The sequence below is a fragment of the Monodon monoceros genome, unplaced genomic scaffold (genome assembly GCF_005190385.1).
Source record: "Monodon monoceros isolate NGI ecotype Baffin Bay Population unplaced genomic scaffold, NGI_Narwhal_1 Super_Scaffold_4, whole genome shotgun sequence".
In the NCBI taxonomy this organism is placed as follows: Eukaryota; Metazoa; Chordata; class Mammalia; order Artiodactyla; family Monodontidae; genus Monodon; species Monodon monoceros.
The window spans coordinates 24110284-24136653 of NW_021703781.1; the positions used below are offsets into that span (position 1 = coordinate 24110284).

Below are 26370 nucleotides of genomic sequence, written 5' to 3' on the forward strand. Positions count from 1 at the left end.
CACATATGTGTATTGCTTTATTGCCAAAGTATTTTCAAGTATTTCTTTTTGCTTGATGCCACTCTGTTTGATAAGCAGGGCCAGTATTATTACCTACCCACCCCTCATTTTCTAAGTTAGAAAACTGAAGCCCAAGGAAGTTAAACATTGTACTCAAGGTTCCTCAGGTAGCAGGAGCCAGGATTTGAACAGACATCTACTTGGTCCCAGTGTGGTGTGCTTTCAGTAGCACTATGTGTGCTGCCTCTTGAAACATTTTCAATGTATACTTGCCCATAAATAAGATAATCTAATGGGCTGTTTATTTCTAAAGCATATGTGCTATGGTAACAAAACCTTCCATAGCAATAAGATCACAAGCACATTTCCCCCCTGAAGATTAGGTTTGATTATGTAATCACCACCAAGAGGAAAATCATTATCAAAATGTGCAAGTCTGGTCTTTAAAGTGGTTATGCAGTTCCTTGAAGCTACTGTGTATTATTTTTAAGAGCAAAGGAGAAATTAGATGGTTTGGGTGTTTTGCTTTGTCTCTCTCTGTGTTTCCTTGTGTTATCGCAGATTTAGTAGAAAAGGAAAAGGACAAACATGTTAGTAAAAGAACATATACTGTGCTTTTAGTAATATTTTGCCATTAAGAATTTGAGAGAGTACAACAGCAGCATCTATCTGTTTGAGCAGAGGACAAGGAGCCTCACCGGTGGCCATGCAGAAAGCCCAGCAGGTGTCTCAGGGTCTGGATGTGCTCACAGCAAAAGTGGAAAATGCAGCCCGCAAGCTGGAAGCCATGACCAACTCAAAGCAGAGCATTGCGAAGAAGATTGATGCTGCTCAGGTAGCGATGATGATTTTTAGCAAGGGTGGGAAATAAAGGAGAAAGAGAAATGTTCCGTAAATATCCTGTATCCCTCTCCCACTAACTTTCTATGGGTGGATAATGGGTGTTTCTAAGTGATGATTGATACACACTAGTTGCCAATGTTAACACGTCCCCTACCACCACAGGCTTAAGGCTAATGTTTATCTATATTTTGAAATAGAGATCTTAATTTTGAATACTTCAGTTAGTTAAAAGTAAGCATTCTGAGTACCATTCTCCTAGCTCCTGATGGAGATTACAGTATGTTAAACCTGTTCTTCATCTCAGAATTCACAACTGTGTTTGGTCATAGCAATGTAAAAGGGTTAAAGCTTTCTGATATTACTGTACTGTAAAATGATTTTCAAGCATTTCATGAAGAAACATAAATGTTTAAGAAACTGAAGAATTAATAAGGTGTGATTAATTCAAAGCTAAAGCTCATGAAGATATTTTATCCTAATGAGAAAGAAAAAAATCATTTTTAAAAAGATGAAGGGGGACTTCCCTGGAGGTCCAGTGGTTAAGACTCCGAGCTCCCACTGCAGGGGGCGTGGATTCGATCCCTGGTCTGGGAACTAGGATCCTGCATGCCGCACGTGCAAATATTAATATCTCTATAAATAAATAGCTGAAGGATTGATTTGGTTTTGCCTGAGTAAGAACTGATGTAAAATAATAAGGATCAGCATTATAAAAACAATTGCTGGTATGCCTTATGATTACTTTTTTTTTTTTTTTTTTGTGGTACGCGGGCCTCTCACTGTTGTGGCCTCTCCCGTTGCGGAGCACAGGCTCCGGATGTGCAGGCTCAGCGGCCATGGCTCACGGGCCTAGCCGCTCTGCGGCATGTGGGATCCTCCCAGACCGGGGCACGAACCCGTGTCCCCTGCATCGGCAGGCGGACTCTCAACCACTGCGCCACCAGGGAAGCCCTTATGATTACTTTTGAAATATTTCTGATGGCCTTGTTAAGTTTAGTAAAATTGGTTCATGAGTAGATCACAGTGTGCTTCTTTTCTATTTCTGTGTGTGTAGAATTGGCTTGCAGATCCAAATGGTGGACCAGAAGGAGAAGAACAGATTCGAGGGGCTTTGGCTGAAGCTCGGAAAATAGCAGAATTGTGTGATGATCATAAAGAGAGAGATGACATTCTACGTTCTCTTGGAGAAATATCTGCTCTGACTTCTAAACTAGCAGATCTACGAAGACAGTATGTATTTAATCAATTAAATTGTCCTTTAATCTCTCTCTTTTTCCCCCTAAGCACATATATAGTTGAAATTTATAGGTTAAATGCACATATGATACTCTTCCATTGTCTTCTTATTGATTCTTTGTGACGTGGTGAGGGCAGATATTTTTAAATTAATAATTTTAGGATACTAAGAACTATTTTTTAAACAAATATTTTTAAGAGATCTATTTTTTAAATTAATTAATTAATTAATTAATTTATTTGGCTGTGCCGGGTCTTCGTTGCGGCATGTGGGATCTTTAGCTGCAGCATGTGAACTCTTAGTTGCGGCATGAAGGATCTAGTTCCTTGACCAGGGATTGAACCCAGACCCCCTGCATTGGGAGCACAGAGTCTCAGCCACTGGACCACCAGGGAAATCCCTGAGGTCCATTTTTTAAAATTTCTAAGCTAGGACGTACTACTACACCATGTTTGTGACTTGTCTGTTTCCCAGGCATATGAGGAAAATAACTTTTGTGGCTAGCTATGAAAAGCTTTGTGTGTGTGTGTGTGTGTGTGTGTGTGTGTGTGTGTGTGTCGGGGTGGGATGGGGAGGCATAAGAAGGTAGTTTCTTCCTTGACCAGCAGTGTTACTTCTTATGTAGCAGTTATAAAAGATCCTTAAATATAACATCCTCACTGCAGGTTCTTCTCGTAAGGGGATTTTTTTTTTTTTAAATCGGTGACACAGATAAGGCTTTCATAGCATCTACTTTGATTGTATAGAAAAGAAGTGTCACTTTCTCCTTTTGAAAGATATTTTTCTGTCTTAAAAAAAAAAACAACTGCATCATATGCTAAAAGAACATTAAAAAAGTGTACAACGGCAAAAGTAAGAGTTGCTTCTCTCCCACCTCAGTCCTCCAGTCACTTCTCCAGGAATAACCATAGTCAAGTATCTTGTGAGATTCGACTTTTCATTTAACTTGTGTATTTCACTCCCTATTCTTCCACAGGAGAGTGCCTAACCTTTTTCCACAGAGGTACTTTAGAGTCCTTTCAAATCTTATATTGGGTAAGAGACCAACGTTAGCTAAGAAAGCAAACTTCTGCCTCAGACCTTGAAATAGGAATGAGTGGGAGCAGGGTGGGCATACTTTAGGCAGGAGGTTGTGGTGATAGAGAGCAGCTTAAGTAATAGCTCAAGTTTGATTCTATATCAAGCTCAATCATTTGGGGGGGTCACTATTTTATACCCCAAATATAAAATTATGTAGGTGGGAAAATGTATAATTGGACAATTGTAAAGTAATATATGTCTACAAATTTTGGTCTCTGTTCATTAATATTAGCTAATTAATATAGTCTTCACATTTTTACTAGATTTAAAAATACTCAGAGGAGGAAACTATGTTCTCAGGATCCTAACACAGGTCCATATACATAGCAGGCACTCATTAATGTTTCTTAATGATGAAGAGAGAATTAATGATAATAGCAGACCAAGTTTGGTCACATGCCATCATTACTTATTCCTATTATCTATCTATCAATCAATCTGTCTATCTATCTATCTATCCATCTATCTATTTGTCTATCTAAAACTTCCTGGCAGCAGGAGTAGCTATGATCAGAACCATAGTAATTACCTTCTTTGTCCAGCTTTATAATGGAGAAAGTATGAAAGTTTAGAATCATAAAGGAACTTTTAAGATAGTATCTAAATTAGTCATTCTGTCAGGTAGACTAATATTTGCTTTTTTATCAGTGAGCCAGATGTGATTATCCTGAAGTTTACTTTTCTATGACCTAGTGGACTTGAGATATACAATGAGTCAGATTTGAGATGGCAGGCTCAGGGGTCACCTAACCTAGTGATGACTGATCGAGCTCAGCTTACCAAATGGTTGAGCTTGGTTGAGCCAGACTGACCAAACTCATATTTAACTACAACATATTTAACTGTCTTAACGAGGCAAAACAATCAGAATTTATATTATTAATTTCTTATTTAAGGGTCAAATAGATAAATCCCTCTCCTTTCAAACCAAGTTAATAATAATCATTAGCAGTTTGTCATCTCATTAGCATTTGTATTAGCAATTAACTCATCTCAATGTAAAGAGTGTCTTTGTGTGACAGGATGGCTATTTTTTTCTCTGCAGGGGAAAAGGAGATTCCCCAGAGGCCCGAGCATTGGCCAAACAGGTGGCCACGGCCCTACAGAACTTGCAGACCAAAACCAACAAGGCTGTGGCCAACAGCAGACCTGCCAAAGCAGCTGTCCACCTTGAGGGCAAGATTGAGCAGGCACAGCGGTGGATTGATAATCCCACAGTGGATGACCGGGGAGTTGGTAAGATCATCACTGCACTTATTAATCCTCATTAAACTTATTACAGTGAAGATAAGCAAGTTGTTGATAGAGATCCTGTATCATCTGTAATTAGGTACAGAAGGGGTTCTTTAGCCACTGGTGAGTAAGTCATTCCACAGTGTGACTCCATCTCCAAATGTAGCCAATAAATTTCCTGTGATTTAATCAAGAAGTATTAATAAATTAATTATTTTGCTGCAGGCAAATAGAAAATTCCTCAGTTTGCAGCTGCAACTTTGAGCTAATTATTTCCAGTCTATGTATACTTTCATTCTGTTGTATTTCTGTTATTACAGTCCTTAGTTAAGTTCACAGTTAAATATAATTTTTGAAAATAAGTAAAAGACACTTAACTACCAAGGTTGTTTTCAGTTGTGAGGGCTCCTGTATCACACAATCACCTGTAGAATTGCTAACCTAAAATTTTGATTTTTGAGAGATTTTAGGAATGGATCTATAAGAATTTAGGTCGTATTATGATAGCAAGCCTGTTGAAGCTGAAAGATCTATTTATTTCATTTGCTGTATTCATTGGAAAAAGATAAAATTTTTAATTGGTGATTCCCAGTGTGGGGGAATCAGGCAGACATATAATTTACTGGTGGAGGAATAAATAATACAAATTTTCTGAGTGGCAATTTGGAATTATATGTCAAGAGCTTTAAAAAAGTTCATACCCATTGACTCAGCAATTTGACTTACAGGAATTTATTCTAAAAATAATTAGAGATGTTTCTAAGGAGTTACATATGAGAATATGTAAATAGTGTAAATATTTAATAATATTAACAATTATGGTTCATATGATAAAATGTTGCATAGAGTTTAGATCATGATTTTTGAATAATATTTAATGATGTAGAAAAATGCTCACATTAAATAAAAAGAAGCAAGGAGTAAAAGTTAATGTATAGTATGATCACGGTTTTGTAAAAGAGAAATGTATGTATGTATAGGAGCATGCAATGCATTCAAAAAGACTGGAAGGAAATGGTCAAATATATCAGTCTCCAAGTGATGGGATTATGGGTGGTTTATATTTTTTTACGTTTTTTTATATTTCCCCAGTTTTTTGTCTTGATAGGGGAAAAAACCCCACTAACCCCACTAAATGTATTATTAAGAAAAGAAATCCTTACCAGAATGGCACAGTGGTTGGCTTCTCCTGGTCTATGTGAGTTTCAGTGTTTTCCTCTTGGTGCAGGTCAGGCTGCCATCCGAGGGCTTGTGGCCGAAGGTCATCGTCTGGCAAATGTCATGATGGGGCCTTATCGCCAAGATCTTCTTGCAAAGTGTGACCGAGTGGACCAGCTGACGGCCCAGCTGGCTGACCTGGCTGCCAGAGGGGAAGGGGAGAGTCCTCAGGCGAGAGCCCTTGCATCTCAGCTCCAAGACTCTTTAAAGGTAGAACTTGGGAGCACATATCATTACATTTCTTTCTTTCTTTTTTTTAGAAATAAATTTATTTATTTAATTTTTGGCTGCGTTGGGTCTTTGTTGTTGTGCGCGGGCTTTCTCGAGTTGTGGCGAGCGGGGGCTGCTCTTCATTGCAGTGTGCGGGCTTCTCATCGCGGTAGCTTCTCTTGTTGCGGAGCTTGGGCTCTAGGTGCACGGGCTTCAGTAGTTGTGGTGCACAGGCTTCAGTAGTTGTGGCACGCGAGCTCAGTAGTTGCGGCTCACAGGCTCTAGAGCTCAGGCTCAGTAGTTGTGGTGCATGGGCTTAGTTGCTCTGCAGCATGTGGGATCTTCCTGGACCAGGGCTCAAACCCGTGTCCCCTGCATTGGCAGGCGGATTCTTAACCACTGCGCCACCAGGGAAGTCCCTCATTACATTTCTTATGCTTACTATTATTCAAAAACTAGGAGGGAGAGTTTTAAAAATATATAATTTCTTGAGTCTATGGAAAGTGAAAAAGGTGTGATCAAGAATATAAGGAGGGGCTTTCCTGGTGGCGCAGCGGTTAAGAATCTGCCTGCCAATGCAGGGGACACGGGTTTGAGCCCTGGTCCAGGAAGATCCCACATGCTGCAGAGCAACTAAGCCCGCGCGCCACAACTACTGACCCTGTGCTCTAGAGCCTGTGAGCCGCAACTACTGAGCCTGTGTGCCACTACTGAAGCCCACATGCCTAGAGCCCAAGCTCCGCAAGAAAAGAAGCCACTGCAACGAGAAGCCTGCACACCGCAACGAAGAGTAGCCCCTGCTCGCCACGACTAGAGAAAGCCTGTGCACAGCAATGAAGACCCAATGCAGCCAAAAATTAAATAAATAAATAAATATTTTAAAAAAAGAATATAAGGAAATCCAGAGCTTATTAAGGAAAAGCTTACTACTGTGTGATAGAAATTAAAATTGTGTTTCTCAAGCTTCACTCAATCAAGGGCTCTTTCATATTTGCTCTACTATGTATCACCTATACTTTTTTATTTAGTCAGTATTTTTCTTAAAATGGACTCCTTTTTTAAACTTTATTTAAAAGAAAAGTTTATAAAAATCCTGAAATCAGGAGTTTGAGTTAGTTATATTTTTTCTAATATTCTATAAAAGAAACACACAATTATTAAAATAAAAACATTTGTCTGTGTAACACCTATATTCATTTCAGATACCACCAGCCAGTGCATGCTACCCACCTTGAGAAACAGTGGGGGTGATTGATCCTTCTTTGAGTATTAATCTAGAATAAAACTTAGATTGGATGAAGTGTGATAATTATGAAAAGGAGTTTTTTCATGACTTCTGAGAATCTTCTGCTTTTGACCCATGTTAAAATAAAAAATGGATTCATATATTGGTTATCAAATTTTTCTAGAAACTTATTTGAAATATCCAGAAAAATTCCATTATTGATTTCTTTCATCTAAATATAAGAAGTTGCTTAGAAATTTGGCACTGCATCCACCAAACAGTCCTTACAGTTACTGTAATTATGTCAGGCCCCTCCAGCACTGGGATTGTTGAGGAACTCTGTCTCATCTCATGGTCTTCTTTGGGCTCAACCCCATGATTCTTAGTATTATTCTTAGGGGCCATCAAGAAAGGAAGTAAGATTTCTTGTTTGGGTGGAACAGTCTAGGGAAATGTGGGTCATGTGGGCAGGATTCACTTCTTACACCTGTTTCATGCTAGCTCAGTGCTTTGTACACAGTTGATACTCATAGCTGATAAAGTTGAATGAAACACCGAATGAATGAATGTGTCAGTGAAGGAAGGACAATGGCAGATGTGCTTTTTGGATATTTCTGGAAATTTTCATTTTTAAACAATGTTTTTAAGGATCTGAAAGCCCGGATGCAGGAGGCCATGACTCAGGAGGTGTCAGATGTTTTCAGTGATACTACAACTCCCATCAAGCTGTTGGCAGTGGCAGCCACTGCCCCTCCTGATGCACCCAATAGGGAAGAGGTGGGTATCTGAGGTCTTCCATTTCTTCTGTTGGCCAGCCATATGTATATGTATATGTATGTGTATGTGTATATGTATATGTATATGTATGTGTATGTGTGTGTGTAAAGATAAAATGTGACTGCAGTGTATGTCAGGAGTGGTTGGGAAATTGTGGATGAAGGGTGGAAAGGTAGAAGAGGGAAGAAAGGCCTTGCCACTTCTTCTTTCAGTCACCAAGTGTGTCGCTTAGGAATGTCTTTAGGACATGTCTTCACTTGCAAGCAGTAGAAGACCTGACTATCAGAGATGAAAACAAATGGGCTTTATTTTCATCATATAACAAGAAACATGGAGCTAGGTAGCCTTGGCATTGGTTCAGCAGCTTGATTCCATGAAAGCTGGCATCTCTCTGGTTTTCTTGATCTTTTCCTCATGATGTGAGATGCTGATGCAGCCCTAGGCATTATGTTCAAGGCAGTAAGAAATGAGCAGTGGGGGCTTCCAGTCACAGCTAGAATAACTGTCCCTCTAGTTATAACCTTCCCTTTAGTGTCCCCTTAGGACACTTTATTCTCCAGACAGAAGTCAGGGCAATTCTTTTAAATCATTTGATGTCATTCTTTTACTCAAACCCTTTAGATTACTCCTCCCTGTCCCAGAGTGAAGCCAGAGTCCTTACAATGAACAGTAAGGCCAGTGATGTGCTGGTAGACACAGGAAAAAAACAAAACAAAACAAAAACAAAAACAAAAAGGCCCTGATTTGTAATGTTTGTTAATTTCCATGATGTAAATATTCCCATGATGGCTGTTTCAATGTGAAGTCACTGTAAGCAGAGTTGGGAAGAGATGGGCACATTTGGCTCTTATGAGCTTGTGTGAGTTGGTACCAGCAGCTTCGTCACACCACTGCATCTGGTCCGCCATCTACTTGTCTGACCTTGTGTGGTGCCTCTCTTCCCCCTCATGCTCCTGTCTCTGCATTGATCTTCTTGCGTTGTATTCCCAGTATTCCTTGTTTATGTTTGTATGTTCTAACCTTGGGGCCCTTGCTGTTGTTCTCTCTGGTCCTCCCACAGATAACTGCAGGTATTGTTCGCTCACTTTCCTCAGCTGTCTACTGAAATGTCACTTTGGGGTCACCACCTAAGATCGCAACCCCACCCCAAGCCCATCCCAAGAAATTCCCTAATCTCCATATCCTACATTTCTCCTTCGTGTTTATCAACACTTACATATTTACCTCGTTTTCCTCACGTTAGCATGAAAGCTCCACGTGGGCAGGGATTTTGTTTTGTCATTACTTTATTCCCATTTCTTAGAACAATGTCTGACACATCCTTGGTGCTGAATAAATGAAAGTAAACGCTCACCCAGAAATCCTCCAGGAGACTTTTGTGTATGTCTCATTGGCTAGAATGCTGTCATATGGCTACCTCACTGCAAAGGAATCTAGGAAAGCAAGTATTTGGTTTTCCATCCTCTATAGTATTGGTAGTGAAGGAGAAAGGGTTGGGTCAGGCACCCAAGACAATGTAGAACTGGTGAGCAGATGTTTATGTTATTCTTATTTGCTAATGACCCCCATTTTCTTTCTCTAGCCTAGGTTACTGGGCAGTTCAGCTCATGGTCCCTTTAGGCTGGGGTGATGTGCTGTGTTTTCATTCCAGACATCTGAGTGTCTGATGAGCAGACAAAACTGTCTGCTGGTAATCTCTACCTAGATGCTGCATGGGTACCTCAGCATATGTTGTCCTCCTGTTTTCTTCCAGCTGGAAATTTGTGAGTCGCCACTGACTCTTCCCTTCATCTTCCCACATCTATAAAGTAAGACAAGCTAATTTGATCTCACAAATAACGTCTTGAATTCTCTCTAATTTCTATTCATGTTGCCATGGCTCTAGTTCTGATCCTTGTTCCCTGCTGCCTTTATAACTACACAGCTGAGACTGGTCTTTGAATCCATCACTAGGGCACGAATAAAATAAAAATACAGATCTGACCCTGATATTTTCCTGCTTAAACCTTTCAGTGGCCCTTCCTTTTCACATAGGAGAAAGCCAGAGCTCTGTGATCTGGCTTCTAATACTCCCTCTACCCCTGTTTCCCACAAACCCCGCCTCTCAGTTCATGCCCCAGCAATACCTCATTGCTTATAGTTTCCTGCGTACTCTGTCCTTTCTTTTCTCCATGTCTTTGTACTTTCTGTCTCTCTACCTAATTATTGTCCCCTTATCTCTTTTGGCTAATTTCTGTTTATCCTTTATTCTAGTATCCTTTACTTCCTGGATAGTCTAAGTGCCTTACTTTTTCCTCCCAAGTATCAATGCTTAGTTTTATTATTGCACATAGCACACAACTATTGTAGGTATCTCTTTATGGGCCTTTTTAACCCTGCTAGGATGTGAGATCCTTGAGATGCAGAAATTATGTCTTATTCATCTTTGTATCTTCAGCACCTGTTCCAGGGCCTGGCACATAGTAGGTGCTCAGTGCAGTTTGGTTGAGCGACAAGAAAAGCAAGCTAAGCAGTTGGGTAAATCAGAGGGAGCAGCAGACATAGACTGGGGTTGAGATGGTGAACCAAAGTTGGCAAAGCCTTATAGATTCAGAGTGGGAGACCAGCCAAGGAAAGAAACAAGGACTGAGGCCAGGAGAAGAGGACCAGGGGGCTAGAGATTTAAGAAGAGATCCTGAGCATTAAATGGCAAGAACCCAGCTGGCTGAATCCAAACAAGAGGTCAGAATGGGGAAGAGACTTGCGTGCATAAACATAGATCCCTGGCAATGAGACTGGAGCCTGCTGTTGGACCAGGAGACCTTCAGAGATTGTCCGCTGGGAGCCAGAACTTGTCTCCAAGTATGGGCAGGTAGACCTCCAGGAGGAGGCAAAGAAGAGGGTAGATTCTGCCAGGCAGTTCCTAATGTGCTCTGTGTATAATATAAAGCTCACCCAGGGCTGTTGGATATACCTTGCCTCAAGCATCAATTCTAATAATGTGATCCAAACAAATGACAGAAGAACTTTTGTCGTCTAAGTTAAATTGTCCCTTTCGTGGTATGTGACCTTGCATAATATCCATGTTGAAGAAGAAGTTAACTTTTTAACAATATGTGAACTGAATGAACAATTCAGTAGATGGTTTTGCATTTGGGGTGATGGAAGTCAGCCATCCTTACCCTTGTGTCAGGCGTGGGTGTGAGCACCAGCTATCATTTTTCCCATGGAGGTCAGGGGCAGAGCTTTTACAACATTAATGGTAATGGGATATGTGAGGGAAGCTGCCCTGAGGAGGCTGGAGCTCTGGTTAGGACTCTGGATATTCTTGGCCTTTAATGCATCCAGCCACCTGCACTGGAACCTGGAGTAGGTTTTTCTATACTCTTCAAACTAGGGGATGAACCTTTTGTGAACAGGGATTATTTAAGTCTTTGGATTCTGTGAACTCCTTATTGCAGACTGCACAGCACTGTACGTCTTGTTTGCACCTGGTAAGCATTGACTGCACTGAAATTCAACGGTGTGTGTGCGCTTGCCTGGATGCATGTGATGCTTATGGCCAAACCTCTGAGGAGATACGGCAAGGCCAAGACTCGATGTGACTGTTGTCTTATTAACTTGTAAAGTCTTTGCTGAAGCAGTTGCTGCCTCTGCTTAAAGAGAGACTTTTTCTTAGGCTGCCTGACCATTTTATTGCAATAAATTTTCTTAATGTCTTTGTTTGTTCCTCAAGGTATTTGATGAGAGGGCAGCTAACTTTGAAAACCATTCAGGAAGGCTTGGGGCCACGGCAGAGAAGGCGGCTGCTGTTGGAACTGCTAATAAATCAGCGGTGGAAGGCATTCAGGCCTCAGTGAAGACAGCCCGAGAACTCACACCCCAGGTGGGTTTCACTCCCCCTTCATCATGTCAGTACACACCATATTGAGTAAAGAAGGTTAATTACAGAACAGTTTCTATACATTTTTGAACACTTACTATAAAATATCATGAAAGAATCCACATATACCCTTAATGTCTAAATCATTTTTATATTGTTTGAATTTTTTACAGTGATCATGATTAGTTTTGAAAGTAGAAAAAACTAGTAAAGCACCCCCCTCCCACGCATAATTAGGGAAAAATTCAATAATCTTGGGAGGTTAGTTTATTTTGATTTTAGAGCTTATGCCTTTCCCCACATCTCTTTGATGGTATTTAAAAAATTTTAGATGTGGCCATAATTCTTCTTTTTTATTTAATTATATAACCAAGATGTAGCTAATGTACTGTAAACAGAATATTGGAAGAGTGGGAACAAAAGAAAACAACTTGGACAGGAATTAAAGTTCCAGTACATGATAGATGTTCTTAAAAGATCTCTTCAACATCGTTTAGTGTGATGTTTGTGCATTTTTTTCTTCCAATAAAATTACAGAAAATTCATTATCTTTTCATTCATTTATTCAGCAGATATTTCTTTAGTGCCTGTGGTACATTAGGAGCTGTCTGGGCTTTAGAAATCTATGATACTAGATTTGGTGGGGAGCTTGTAGGCAGAGACAGGGGAAATAAGCTTGTCTCTTAATTGTTCAACTTTTGCCAATGTGGCATGTTAACAAGTTAGATTCTCTTGAAAAATCATACTTGTCTAGCTTTTTAAAAAGTCCATAAAATATGAACATGTCTAACTTTCCTTAAAAATTTCCATAAAACATAGAACATAAAACATAGGATTTCTCTACAAAACTGAGATTTCTGAAAAAACAGAAACAGAGCACTAGGCTTAAGACACTAACTATGGAAAGAGCAAGGACTTTGGAGACAGATCTGGATTCGAATCCTCTGTCACTTTGAGTTTCCTTGTGTAAAATGGAGATAATTCCTTCCTAGTGGATTGTTCTGAGGATTAAGAAGATGCTTGTGCAGCCTATAACTTATCAAATACTCAGTAAATGTTAGTTCCTTCCCCAAGTGCTGCAACTGACTAGCTGGGAGCTCTTGAGCAAGTCACTTAAATTTTCTGCGTCTTGGTTTTTGCAGCTGTGAAGTGGAGAAATTACTGTCCTTTCTCTCTCACAGGCTTGTTGTGAGGCTTTAGTAAGACAGTGGATGTGAAAGCACTTTGTTAACTGTAGACAGTTATTATTATTTAAAGGAACATTTATTTATTTATTTATTTATTTATTGGCTGCATTGGGTCTTCGTTGCTGCGCGCGGGCTTTCTCTAGTTGTGGTGAGTGGGGGCTACTCTTCGTTGCGGTGCGTGGGCTTCTCGTTGCGGTGGCTTCTCTTGTTGCGGAGCACGGGCTCTAGGCGTGCGGTTTTCAGTAGTTGTGGCACGTGGGCTCAGTAGTTGTGGCTCGCGGGCTCTAGAGTGCAGGCTCTGTAGTTGTGGCACATGGGCTTAGTTGCCCTGCGGCATGTGGGATCTTCCCAGACCTGAGATCAAACCCGTGTCCCCTGCATTGGCAGGTGGATTCTTAACCACTGCGCCACCAGGAAAGTCGGACAGTTATTTTTTATTTATTTATTTTTTGTTTATTTTTAAATTTTTTTTATTTTTCGGTACGCGGGCCTCTCACTGTTGTGGCCTCTCCCATTGCGGAGCACAGGCTCCGGACGCGCAGGCTCAGCGGCCATGGTTCATGGGCCCAGCCGCTCCGCGGCATGTGGGATCTTCCCGGACCGGGGCACGAACCTGTGTCCCCTGCATCGGCAGGCGGACTCTCAACCACTGTGCCACCAGGGAAGCCCCGGACAGTTATTTTTAATAAATATTTATAAATCTGTTTTAAGTAATCTTTAGTATCATTCTTAATGGTGCTTTTTAAGATGAGGCTTAAGTATCTGTCCGTTTTGTATATGTTCAGAAGTATCAAGCAAACACCCGTTTACTTTGTCACTTTATTACCTTCTTAAAATCAGGCTGTAACTGTAAAATCTTTTGTGAGGGCCCATTCTGGGGAGCTGTTTATGAGACCAAAACTAAAGTGCTTGGTCTGAAAAGAGACTCGCCGATTTTTGGCCTTATAGTGCCACCTGTAGGTAAAGAGGGGGAAGCTTTGCTGAAGGTTTATATTTGAGTGGTGTTTAAAGGTTGTTTTGTCATTGCCAGGTCGTCTCAGCGGCTCGCATCTTACTTAGGAATCCCGGAAATCAAGCTGCTTATGAACATTTTGAGACCATGAAGAACCAGTGGAACGATAATGTTGAAAAAATGACAGGTAGAGTTGTGTGCAAAATTCTTCCTGTCTGATCCATGAGACTGAGAAACTCAAACAGGACCAGTTATGTTACTCAGCTGTAATTGGATAAAGGGACCATCATGTGCTCGACAGTGTACTTGGCCCTGATTAAGGCCACTGAGCAGCAGCGGCTTCTCATTCAAGCCTTGCAACTTTGTCCGAAGAGAGACTCTTTGAGTCTCTTTGATTTTAATGTGGCCCTCCCGGTGTGATGTTTATTGTTACAGCTCCTATCTTCTCTGAATAGTGTCTTTTCTCTGTCTGAGCCAGAGTTTGGTTTCAGAGGCTGAGAGGCGGTGTTTGTGGATTCAGTAAGTGTCCCTGTCATTTTCAGCAGGTTCACATTTCAAGGAACCACAATAGCTACCATTTAATACAACTTGTCTCAGAGTTTCCTCCAACTTATCAACTACGTAGTTTTTTTTTAAAAAAAGGAGAAACCAACAACTGACAAACCTGTGTCTGTGCGATAGAGGTGGCACCTCTGAATCTTCTTCATTCTCTTTGGAGGGAGGGATGGGAGAGGAAGAGATGAGGAATGTAGGCTCTTCGGCTTCCCTGCAGAACCTGCTGGGACAGGGGTCCATAGCAGCCAGAGATGAAAGTGGAGCTCCTGAGGTGTCTGAAGAGAGGTAACAGAAACAAGAAACAGGCTGTTAGGGTTATTGGAATCCTCTGCGTGGCTCATCTTGGGCACTACAAGCTGCCAATAAGCAACAGATGGCTGGGGAGTGAGACGGGAAGGGAGAAAATACTGTTAACAGATAATGTGGTGCTGATGCGGTGAAGGTTTCAGACGCAATCCTTGTTTCCTCCTGATGTCAAAGCGTTTCTGGTTGTCTGTGGTAGATACAAGAAGGCTGGTGACCACGGTTGGTATAAATGCTGTGAGTCTGTATGGCCTCATGGGCTACATTCTCACTTTTTTTTTTTTTTTTACAATGGTGATCACCTGGAAGCTTTTGATTGTGTAAGAAGGGTTTTGAGCTGAAGGTGAGAATTATGGGTGTTGTACTTTCACATGAGAAATTTGAGTGGACAACAGGGTTTTGGAGTCTCTGTTCTTCTAAAATAGAAACTAAATTCCATTTCTGTTCTCCGGACAGGGCTGGTGGACGAAGCCATTGACACCAAATCTCTGTTGGATGCTTCCGAAGAAGCAATTAAAAAAGACCTGGACAAGTGTAAAGTCGCCATGGCCAATATTCAGCCTCAGATGCTGGTCGCTGGGGCAACCAGCATTGCTCGTCGGGCCAACCGGATCCTGCTGGTTGCTAAGAGGGAGGTGGAGAACTCTGAGGATCCCAAGTTCCGAGAGGCCGTGAAAGCCGCCTCTGACGAATTGAGCAAAACCATCTCCCCAATGGTGGTGGATGCAAAGGCTGTGGCAGGAAACATTTCTGACCCTGGTAAGCAATGCATGGTGTGGTTCACCTCAGCTGAGAGGTTAATTCAGGAAGCTGACAGGGTGGGGAGAGAAGATGCAACCCACAACCATGACACAACCTGGGAGCAAAAACTACAGATACTTAGTTTGAGGATACTATATTAAGCTTTTTCTGTTCAAAATATGTTGGACAGAATATTTTCTGCAATATTGGCAGGGTTATTGTAAGTTAGTTTCTCTGGACCAACTTCCTTGTGCTTTTTTTTTTTTAATTTATTTTTTATTTGTTTCTGGCTGCGTTGGGTCTTCGTTGCTGTGCGTGGGCTTTCTCTAGTTGCGGCGACCGGGGGCTACTCTTCATCGCGGTATGTGGGCTTCACATTGCTGTGGCTTCTGTTGTTGTGGAGTATGGGCTCTAGGCACGCGGGCTTCACTAGTTGTGGCTCGCGGGCTCAGTAGTTGTGGCTTGTGGGCTCTAGAGGGCAGGCTCAGTAGTCGTGGCGCACGGGCTTAGTTGCTCTGTGACATGTGGGATCTTCCCGGACCAGGGATTGAACCTGTGTCCCCTGCATTGGCAGGCGGATTCTTAACCACTGCACCACCAGGGAAGTCCCTCTGTGCTTTCTTAATGTCTGATTAAATAACTCCTGGTCCTGTTTAGTCATTGTTTTGGAAATTTCTCAAAAGATGCATAATAACCAATTTATCAACCATTTAGCTTATGTAACTGGCATACCTTCTGCTTTTCTTAAAATGCTTTTTCTCTGGACAACATTCTTTATTTCTGTCAAATCTGGAAAGCCTAAGTTAACCCGTGGGTCTCCTAGGTCTTGATCTTGATCCTACACCAAAGAATTTGTGTTTTCTTTAGCTGAATTTTGATCATATTTTCATTACTGCTAAAGATGTAACCACTCCTTTTTGGTTGGAAACATCTGAATTCCTTCCTCCTGTGAGCCTCTAGTGTTTCTAGCCTCTTCTATGAGTAGAATCCACTCAGTGTGAGAGAGTGGGAAGGAGGGGCTGCCCTGTTCGTCCCTAGCCCAGGTAAAATCTTTCTGGTTTTCTCAACCCACCATCACTGAAGATGTGCTCAGTTTCCTAATTGGAGTTTCTAATAGTTTGAGTAGGTTCCTTTAATCCTCGGTGAGTGGACACAGTAGCAGCAGCTCAATGTAGGGGTTAATATGCTGAATGCCAAGTGGAGCAAAGGAGTAGGGAGAAAGGTGAGAAGTACTCCAGGGAATGTGTGCCCCATCTGAAACTTGACATCTCCCCTGTTCTGAGTGGGGCAGGCTTATCTCTCAACTGCTTTATCATGAGAGGTGATGAGCACCACCTGAGCCCAAAGTGTTCATGGCCTGGCAATGTGCTGGGTACTTGTTAGCTGTACAGGCAAGAAGGCACCCTGAGCACTACAGGGATCAGCTGGTTTGTGCCACTTTTGACTCTTTGCAGGCCTCAGGGCATCTGCCTGGCTCTTACCTCCCTTCCCCTTCAGTCACTGCCTGTGCTGCTTACTGGCAGCTTCATATCCAGCTTTTGTTACTGGAAACCAGTTCTTCTGCTGGACAGACAGTGCTCCAGGGCACTGACCTACCCAACTGAAAGTGAGGGCGTCTGTGTTTAGGCCTGCAAAAGAGCTTCCTGGACTCGGGATACCGGATCCTGGGAGCAGTGGCCAAGGTCAGAGAAGCCTTCCAACCTCAGGAGCCTGACTTCCCGCCTCCTCCGCCAGACCTTGAACAGCTCCGAGTAAGTAAATTCAGAGAGTTTGGGAGAATTGAGCAGCAGGGTGTCGGGACTGTAGCAAGAGAGAGGTAGGCTGTTCTGGAGCCTCGGTCACTAGGTAGCTTTGTTTAACTTTTACTTGAAGCTCAGTCAGAGGCACAACTCGACTTTCATTCTTGAATCTGGCGGGGTATTAACCGAGTGCTTATGCATGGCGTGTGCTGGGTAAGTGGGGGTCTTTGGTGTTGGCCTGCTCTGATGGGAAGTGACTGGAGCAGAGGAGCTGGCTGTGGTAAGTGTGGATGTGATGAGTGATGAGTTAGTGGGGCAAGTTAGTGAGGAGTGGGAAAATAATCTGCACAGTTTGTGGTGAGAATTTATGTGTTCCCAGTTGATGATGACAAAACTGAGGTGGTTAGACTCTTGTGTACATTCTTCTTTCCTTCATTTGACTTTTTTTAGTAGCAAAATTACTAAAATTCTTTTTTTTAAAAAAAAGTTAATTTTTCCCTAACTATAATTTTAAATCTTTTGATGCCCCACAAAGTACCATGAATTTTTTCTTCCATAGGTAAATGGTTTAGGGGGAGGAAAGCTGAGCAATAGCTTGCAGATACAAATCCTAGAATCAGAAACAGTCATTATTTTTAGACATTTTCTCTGACAGTATTGGAAATAGCTTGTCCTTGGGAATAGCTTATCAAGGCAATAATTTGATTTACTGTCCCTGATATACTTTCCCATATTTAATATCCCAAATTTACTTTTCCATATTTAAGTTTCTAAGTTTGTTGAGGACAAAATTGGGTCACTGTGCCCATAGCTAATGAACAGTGCTTCCCTAGCCTTCAACGCTTCTTTTTTGATTTGACTTGATTCTTTTCAGCTGGGCTGTTGGTGGGTGGCTAGGGAGGGCTATTTTGGGGCATGGATTCTTACGTGATCAATAGAGTCCTGACATTTGGAATCAAGAACTTAGAGGTCATTTGGTCTAGATATTCCTCATTGATAAACCCTTTGAGAAACCCAAGGCCCAGGGGAGAAGTTGTTGCTTATGCAGCTGCCCGTCAACAGAGTCAGGACCAGAACTTAGATCTCCTTTGAGGATCCTTGGCCCAGTAGGGCTGTGCGTGCCTCCCTGGGATATGTCCAAAACAGTAGGTGCTAACTTTTTGTGGAGAAAAAAGGAAGAAAATATGCTTCTGTTGAGATTGAAACAGGTGGTCCTTATGATCAGTGTGGATGGTCTTAAATGGAGTGAATGTGGGTGGCTTTCTTGGGGATGCTTTTTAAAGGAAAGGAAAGAATTCTGGTGGGGAGTAGTTCCTAGAGCTTTACTTACAACCTGGTAATTCTTTCTTAGCTGACAGATGAGCTTGCTCCTCCCAAACCACCTCTGCCTGAGGGTGAGGTCCCTCCTCCCAGGCCCCCACCACCAGAGGAGAAGGATGAAGAGTTCCCTGAGCAGAAAGCTGGGGAGGTGATTAACCAGCCAATGATGATGGCTGCCAGGCAGCTCCATGATGAAGCTCGCAAATGGTCCAGCAAGGTAAGTAATGAAGCTCTTCTTGTTGAGAAAGGATGAAGAGCCATGTACACAGCCCAGGAAGTCTATTTGGAAAATCACCCTCTCTCTGCTTTGGTTCCTGTTATTGCCAATAGCACAATCCTATTCTTTCTTGTGGTTTAGTGAGATGTTTCTGGTACTTGATGGTTTCTCCTAGCAGCTAAAGTGAGAGCTAGGATACCTTAGTTAGAGATGAAAGTTCTTTTCCTTCTGTCCTCTAGAGTGTCAGCTGCCCTGATGCTGGACATTTGGTCTCTTAGAAATTGCTCTTCTTTCTTGGGGTCACTGAATGTTTTTAGATGCTCTCATGCTAATTATCCACACTGCAAACATGGCACAGTCTTCTGTAGGCTCTGCTATAGCTACATGAAATATTTGCATTTTCCTTCTCTTTTCTCATAGAAGCAGGTAGATTGGTGTCTTAGAAGCCATGTGCTTTTTCCCTTTCTCAGAATCATCTTACCCCTCAACTCAAGACAGCTCCAGGCTAACTCTTACTAAACAATCTGGAAGTGTAAATATTAACATGGTTGGTGAAAATTTGGATGCTGCAGCAGTCATGCCTCATGAATGATGAAAAGTGAGTGGTAGCTTTTCTAGACAAGAGCTAAATATTACTGTTAACCCTGCAGTGGAAGGTGGTTCTAAGTCAGTTCTAAACTGTTTCTACCATGAACCTACATCTTTATTCCCAACATCTATTGGACTTTGTTCATTTCACACCTTCAGCCACCTCAAGCTCTTGTATTGAATGTAGTTCCCCTCCTGCACATGCAGCTGATCTTGGGTTTTTTCAGGCTGGGAATTTGACCTTGGTTTGTTTGTTTGTTTGTTTTTTTCCGGTACGCAGGCCTCTCACTGCTGTGGCCTCTCCCATTGCGGAGCACAGGCTCCGGACGCGCAGGCTCAGCGGCCATGGCTCACAGGCCATGGCTCACAGGCCATGGCTCACAGGCCCAGCCGCTCTGCGGCATGTGGGATCTTCCCGGACCAGGGCATGAACCCGTGTCCCCTGCATCGGCAGGCAGACTCTCAACCACTGCGCCACCAGGGAAGCCCTACCTTGGTTTTTTAACTCTGTATTTTTCTGCACTGTTAGCTGTGAGCCCACATTCCAAGAAGGAATGGTGACCTTGCTGGTGTTGGACCTGACCCGTGGAATCACTTATAATCATATCTCTCTAGCTGGGGCATGCACACCCCTGGGACCATTAGCAGAGTCCCAGTGCACATGGGGAGTGGGGTGGGGGTGATAGTGAAGGTTGGTTTTACGCAAAGATTTTTTTTTTTTTTGCGGTACGCGGGTCTCTCACTGCTGTGGCTTCTCCCGCTGCGGAGCACAGGCTCCGGACGCGCAGGCTTAGCGGCCATGGCTCACAGGCCCAGCCGCTCCGCGGCATGTGGGACCCTCCCAGACTGGGGCACGAACCCGCGTCCCCCGCATCGGCAGGCAGACTCTCAACCACTGCGCCACCAGGGAAGCCCTACTCAAAGATTTTAAAGAACATATTTATTTGTTTGTTTGTTTGGCTGTGCCACGCAGCTTGTGGGATTTTAGTTCCCTGACCAGGGATTGCACCTGGGCACCCGGCATTGAAAGTGCCGAGTCCTAACCACTGGACCGCCAGGGAATTCCCTAAGGAAAATTTAAATTTCTTTATAAACCCAGATACACTCTAAGTTATGGATGTTAAAAATAAAAGTACAAAACATTTCAAATCTTTATTTCTTACACTCTTTTCTTTTATATTGATATCTTGCCCACATTTTAAATAAATGTACTTTTGAAGTTAAAAAAAAAAACACAGATACATTGTGCAGTGGAACACAAAATATACGTGAATTTAAAGACAAACATAAAACTTAAGGGGCAGACAGCATTGGCCTACATGTTTATCCCACTCTGCCATTTGTTGCCAAAAATCCGTAGGTCTGACTGTCTCTGGAGGTTTGGAGCATCTGGGGATTGCTGACTTTGAGCTGTGTGAAGTCAGGAGCTATTTGAACGATGTGTGTTTAGGGAGGACGGATGGTGGTATGTGTTTGTGTATCTGTCGGTCTGCTTTGTACTTTGGGACTCTGAACCCCAGCAGAAGTGGGCTGGCCTCTCCTCTAAGGAATGGGGGTGAGTTGAGTCCTGGTTGAGACAGTTTAGGTGAAAGGATTTAGAAGGTACCCAAACCCCTTGTTGGCCCTGAATCCTCCAACTTAATAGCGTTTGGAGGCAGGCTTCCTGTGCGGATTAAGACTTTCAGGAGTTGTAGCAACCTCAAATAAAATTCCACACAAACTCTTACTTCCTCTTGGTTAGAGATGTTTGATATAAAGAACCTGTGTTTGCCATTCTTTATATAAGTGGTTCGGCTTCATTGGGGCAATTCCTTTCATTCTCTTTCCCCCTTAGCCTATTTTCAGCATCTGATCTCTCTTGCTTCCTTCCTGGCCTTTCAGAATGCCCATCCCTGGTATTAAATTAATTCTCTCCCCCATCACGGGTCCTGTTTTCTCATGGGCACCAGTTTTGAGCTCCTCTGAACTCTGCTTTGGTCAGTTGACAAGTCCATGTGTTATCTTATCTGTGAAATATCAATAAATTGAGTTTGGGGTAAGTGCAACTGGAGAGATTCAGGGTGTACCCGAAGAACAGCTTTCTTAGTCGGCTAGCTATGGATGCAATGTGAAATTGTGAAGTGTTGTCTCTGTAGACCTTAGGGAGAGCTGCTCTGAAGTGTGGGTTTTCCCTAAGGTGGTTGCTGGATGAGATGTCTTCTTGAGGCTCCTTCTAGCTGGGTGATTGTGGGGTATTTGATAAGTCCTCTTCACTCACCATTGTGTTTTTCTTGCCTCTTTCCTGGTTTGATATCTGTTGCCTCAAATTTATCATTTTCAATTCTGGAAGTTTTAACCCCTGAAGGAAATAATCTGTGTCTGGCAGCTGCAGAGCTGACCCAAGACACTTTCTGTTTCCTGGAAGCTGTAGAACAGTGTTCATATGAGCCAGCAGTTGTTCACATTGTTCTGTTCAAAGCAACTTGTGTGGTTCCATTTACTTTTTCCCTCTGGATTCCTTTTAAAGTTAATAAGTTACTATTGTTTGGTCATTTGGCTTCTCAAAAATGTTCTGACCTGAGAATTACTCTTTGGTAGTAAGTGTATACAAAAGGAATGCCACTTTCTTTCTTTGTATAAATAGTTCTCTGGAAACCGTTTGCTACTGGCGTAAGCGTCTTTCCTTTACTGTGAACAGGCCGGTGCCGGAGGCTGAGAATTCCCCCTTCTGTGGAGCTTGGTTCATCTGACTCCTGGAGAGTATCCATTTTCTTTCCCATCCTAGGCAAACTTTGGTTACTAAACCGGCTGAAGCTCAGTTGCCCAAGCCCTACTGCTCTTACTAACACTGTCCCTGTTTCTCACCCTTCCTGCCATCGACAAAGCCAGGTAACCCAGCCGCTAAGGTGGGTGTAAGTGCTGTAGCTGAGGCAGATGCGGCTGACGCTGTTGGGTCCCCTGTCCCCCCTGACATGGAAGACGATTACGAACCTGAGCTGCTGTTAATGCCATCCAGTCAGCCGGTCAACCAGCCCATTCTGGCAGCGGCTCAGTCATTGCATCGGGAAGCTACCAAGTGGTCTAGTAAGGTACTGATTAGCGCCCCCAGCTGGGGCTGCTCCATATGCATCTGGCCATGTGCAGCCTTGACACATTGCATCACTCATGATCTGTGCGGGTCCTGTGAGTCTGAGCCGGGCGGGCATCTGTCTGTCTGCACCTTGTTGTTAGGACTGGCTTCACAAGTTTGATAGGTCTGCTAATGCCAGATTAACTGGATTGCATTTATGTTTGGGAGTTAGAGAGAGATGGGGTCACTTTTTGAAAGGATTCCTTTTCTTACTGACCTTGTGGCCCATATTGGAACCTTAAACCCCTTGGGAAGCCGTGGATGCCTCTCAGTGACTTTCAGGTCAGGAATCATTGTAGACCATTAAGAGGTCATCTGGCCTGATCACTGGACTTTGCCTGTCCCCCACCTATGCCCCCTCCCCACTGACCTCTCACTGTTGGCTCAGGCAGAGTTGATCAGCGTGAGGAGTGTTTCTGGGGAGGGCTGCTTGCTGTCCTGCACTTGGCTGTGGGGCAGATGCTCCCTTCATGGGAGCCCATGGGGAAGGGGGCTTCACTGACTGGCTTGTTCAGGGGTTTCAGTGGGAGAGGGGGTGTGAGTGGGGAACAGATAGCGCTCAAGTCTGCAGGACAGGAACCAACGGAGCTTTGGCCTTAGGGATTGGGGGATGGGGGCAATCACTTTTTTCCCTTTGAAGGTGGCATGTTGCAAGAAGAAAGGGTTTGAAGAGCGATGGGTAATAAATAACTAACACTGGCACTACACTGTCCTCTAACCAAGGTCATGAAATCCTGGAATGATCCCAGGTCTGCACTGGAAGAGGTGGGCCCAGCCAACCTTGTCTAACATACCCCTATTCTCATGAGTTCTTCCCATGCCTGTGTTCTCTCTGGCCTCAACTGCTGCCCAAGATGTTATATACCCTCCAGCGTAAAAGATCAGCCACGTCACGGTGCCTGTGGAGGTTTCTCACAGAGCACCCTGCAGTGGCATGGTTTGTGTATGTCTCACTGCATTGTCTAGAAATTGTAAAGCATGAGGGGAAAAATGCGTAGAGCCTGGCCTTTTAGGTAGTTTTGAACATTGCATTTGTTATTTTTGGTTGTTATCAGCCAAAATATCAGCCTTTTGAAGGCATAAAGTAAATTACTTGTACATTTCCTTATTATGACCCATGAGGGTTTTAATGAACCAAAATGCCCAGTGTAAGATAAACTGCTGTTAGTTGGAGTGAGGGTTGCATTTACGGCTTGACTCACGATTTTTATTTTCCCAACGCCTTCCCCGGCATCCTCTTAACTGTGAAGGTTTCTTTAATTGAAGCCACTTAGCTGAGAGGACTGAAGAATTGATTCTTGGCCTTTTTAAATGTGAAAAATTAAAATAATATGTTCCTTTAGGCTGAGAGTACAAACAAGAGGCAGTAGAGGGAGGGCAGGAGCAGACTTAGGTCAGAAAAAATTTTTTTTCACCAAGGCTAATAGTTACTTGGTTTAAATTCTAGTTCAGCAGCGACAGTCATTGGCTGCTGTTTGTAACAAGGGTAAGGATAAAGAGGATGATTTCAGCATCTGGAAAGGCTCATCTGTATTTTTCCCTTCAGGCCAGCTGTACTGCTTTTCCCCCACAGAAAGGAAAATGCCTGTTTAACCAACTTCTTGGGCCCATCCCCAATTTATTGACATGATTAACCTGGAAATGCTGAAATGCTTGTTTAGTGCTATGCCTGGGGCTCACATGTTGCCCTTTCAGATTAATATCCAAGTCTTCCTTTTTTGGTCCGGTGATCTCTCTCTCTCTCTCTCTCTCTCTCTCTCTGTCTCTCACTGAGTGCTGGGGTGAGTACCCTGGCTCACTCTTCTGTTTATTTCTCCTGTGCTGTATCTGTATCACTCAAGAATAGTCTGTATATCTTCTTCTCACCCCTCCAGAGGGCTGCTAGAGCAGCAGGCTCCCTCCTCTCTTCTCTGTGCTTCTACTTCCTTCCCTAACTTGGCCAGAGTATGGGCTGAGCTCACACTGTATCTTGCTTCTCTCTAGGGCAATGACATCATTGCAGCAGCCAAGCGCATGGCTCTGCTGATGGCTGAGATGTCTCGGCTGGTCAGAGGGGGCAGCGGTACCAAGCGGGCACTGATTCAGTGTGCCAAGGACATAGCCAAGGCCTCAGATGAGGTGACTCGGTTGGCCAAGGAGGTTGCCAAGCAGTGCACAGATAAGCGGATTAGAACCAACCTCTTACAGGTACTCAGGAAAAGTGTGTGTGGGGGGGGGGGCAGGGGGTAGGGTGAAAAGCAGGAGAGAGAAAACTGGGTGAGCAAGGAGGAGGTACTTTAGAATGGGAAGAAATAGCAGAAAGGGGAAATACACATGTGTATTTCAGAAAGACAGATACAGGCAAGTTTATTTCTGAATCAAATGAAAGAATTTTAATGCTTCCATGTCTGGACAGAAGGACTATACTGATCCTAGGGGGAAAACAATTGGAATCCTGCTGCTGATTTACTGAATGCTTTCTGCATGCCAGCCACTGAGAATACAGAGGTGAATTAAGTCTCGTCCTCAGGGAGCTTGTGGATAAGAAAAACAAAGAAACATACTAAATTAAATTTTCTTTTTAGGTATGCGAGCGAATCCCAACCATAAGCACCCAGCTCAAAATCCTGTCCACAGTGAAGGCCACCATGCTGGGCCGGACCAACATAAGCGACGAGGAGTCTGAGCAGGTATGTGCTTCTGATTTCTCGCCAGCAGCTTCTATTCCACTTGATAGCAATTCAGTTCAGCCTTGAGGAAATTTTAACTGTGAAATGGGTATTCAGTATGTAGGATGGAGTCTTCAGTTCTCTCAGAAGGGCATCTATGTTGGAGAGATCATCAGAAATTTGGAAAGGGAAGTAAAAAGCTCTTGTGCAACTCTTGTCATTTTACAGCTGAGAAATTGAGGCCTTGGGAGGTTAAGTGAATCAGCAGCAGTTAGGACTCTCTCTTTGGTTCTTTTCCTCCCTGGAATAGGTTTGGCTCTCTCGAGGCCTCCAATGCCTGTTCAGTCCTGCTCACTCTATCCTTCTGGCTGGAGAATTTCTGCTTCCTTGTTCTCTGGGTGATAAGTACCTCAGGGAGGATGAATAGTGTAGGCTTTTCAGGGGCATGAGGTGGTTAGGCCTGTGCTGAGGCTGAAATGACATCTCAAACGAGGTGCTTCTCTTTTGGTTTCTTTGACAGAGAATGAAATAAAGATGGTGGGAGTGTTTGCTTAAGTGTTTCTTGTATGTATCTTGGCAGTCACAGTTTTTTCTCTCCCTGCCTCCTGGGAACGTGGCTCAGGTCTTCTCAGAAAGCCCTCATTTGAGCACCTCTTCCTCTCATTTCCTCTCTAGTAGGCTCTGCTATGAGCCAGACTTAACAATTTCTTCTTATGGAAGGTAGCACATCTTTTGTTGAACTGCTCAGACAAGGCTCATCATGCAATGGGATATGTATGTGGCACTGTATTACATACTATGTAGGGGAGTTAACAAAATACACACAGTCCCTCTCCTTGTCCGGGCCAGGAGATAGAGGTTAGGAGCACTTTAGAGGAACAGGGAGGCTACTTCTCTTGGTGTCAGTAGTGCTACCTTAACTACCATGGTTTAATTCAACAGCCCTCACCATAACCCTCTCTTCTCCCAAACCATGGGAACTGGATTTTAACCTTTAACTTCCATGTGTTCTAGGTAGGGTTTGGGCACTAGGCTATTTCCTGTCATGTGATCTCTCCTGCCCCAAGAAAAGGAAATAGAAAAAACAGGGAAGAAAGGGTAAGACTCAGAGTTTCCGACCTTATCATTTAATCAATTAGCCAACAAAAATGTATCTTGGGAGTATCTACTATGTTCCATTAAATATTCCAGTTAAAAAAAAAGAAAGAAACAGTGTGGTAGAATGGAAGAAACACAGGACTGCAAGTCAGAAGTTTTGAGGCTCATCCTGACTGTTGTGTGAGTTGGGCTGGCAAGTCTCCGAATCACGCTGGGCCTCAGCCTCTT

At 43.2% G+C, this 26370-nt stretch overlaps 1 protein-coding gene across 3 annotated transcripts in view; it reads left to right on the forward strand.

The window, feature by feature from the left end:
• Positions 1-26370, forward strand: part of VCL (vinculin) — a 99043-nt gene that overhangs the window by 69629 nt on the left and 3044 nt on the right. The window contains exons 9-21 of one of the 3 annotated variants that reach the window (XM_029244915.1): positions 682-835; positions 1898-2073; positions 4206-4396; positions 5622-5821; positions 7695-7823; positions 11539-11688; positions 13903-14011; positions 15139-15441; positions 17050-17174; positions 18514-18699; positions 22152-22355; positions 24380-24583; positions 24961-25065. In XM_029244915.1, coding sequence (XP_029100748.1) covers positions 682-835; positions 1898-2073; positions 4206-4396; positions 5622-5821; positions 7695-7823; positions 11539-11688; positions 13903-14011; positions 15139-15441; positions 17050-17174; positions 18514-18699; positions 22152-22355; positions 24380-24583; positions 24961-25065 — 2236 coding nt within the window. Of the gene's footprint in view, positions 1-681; positions 836-1897; positions 2074-4205; positions 4397-5621; positions 5822-7694; positions 7824-11538; positions 11689-13902; positions 14012-15138; positions 15442-17049; positions 17175-18513; positions 18700-19169; positions 19616-22151; positions 22356-24379; positions 24584-24960; positions 25066-26370 lie in introns of those variants that run through there. The other 2 variants (XM_029244913.1, XM_029244914.1) reach the window with 2 other exon arrangements.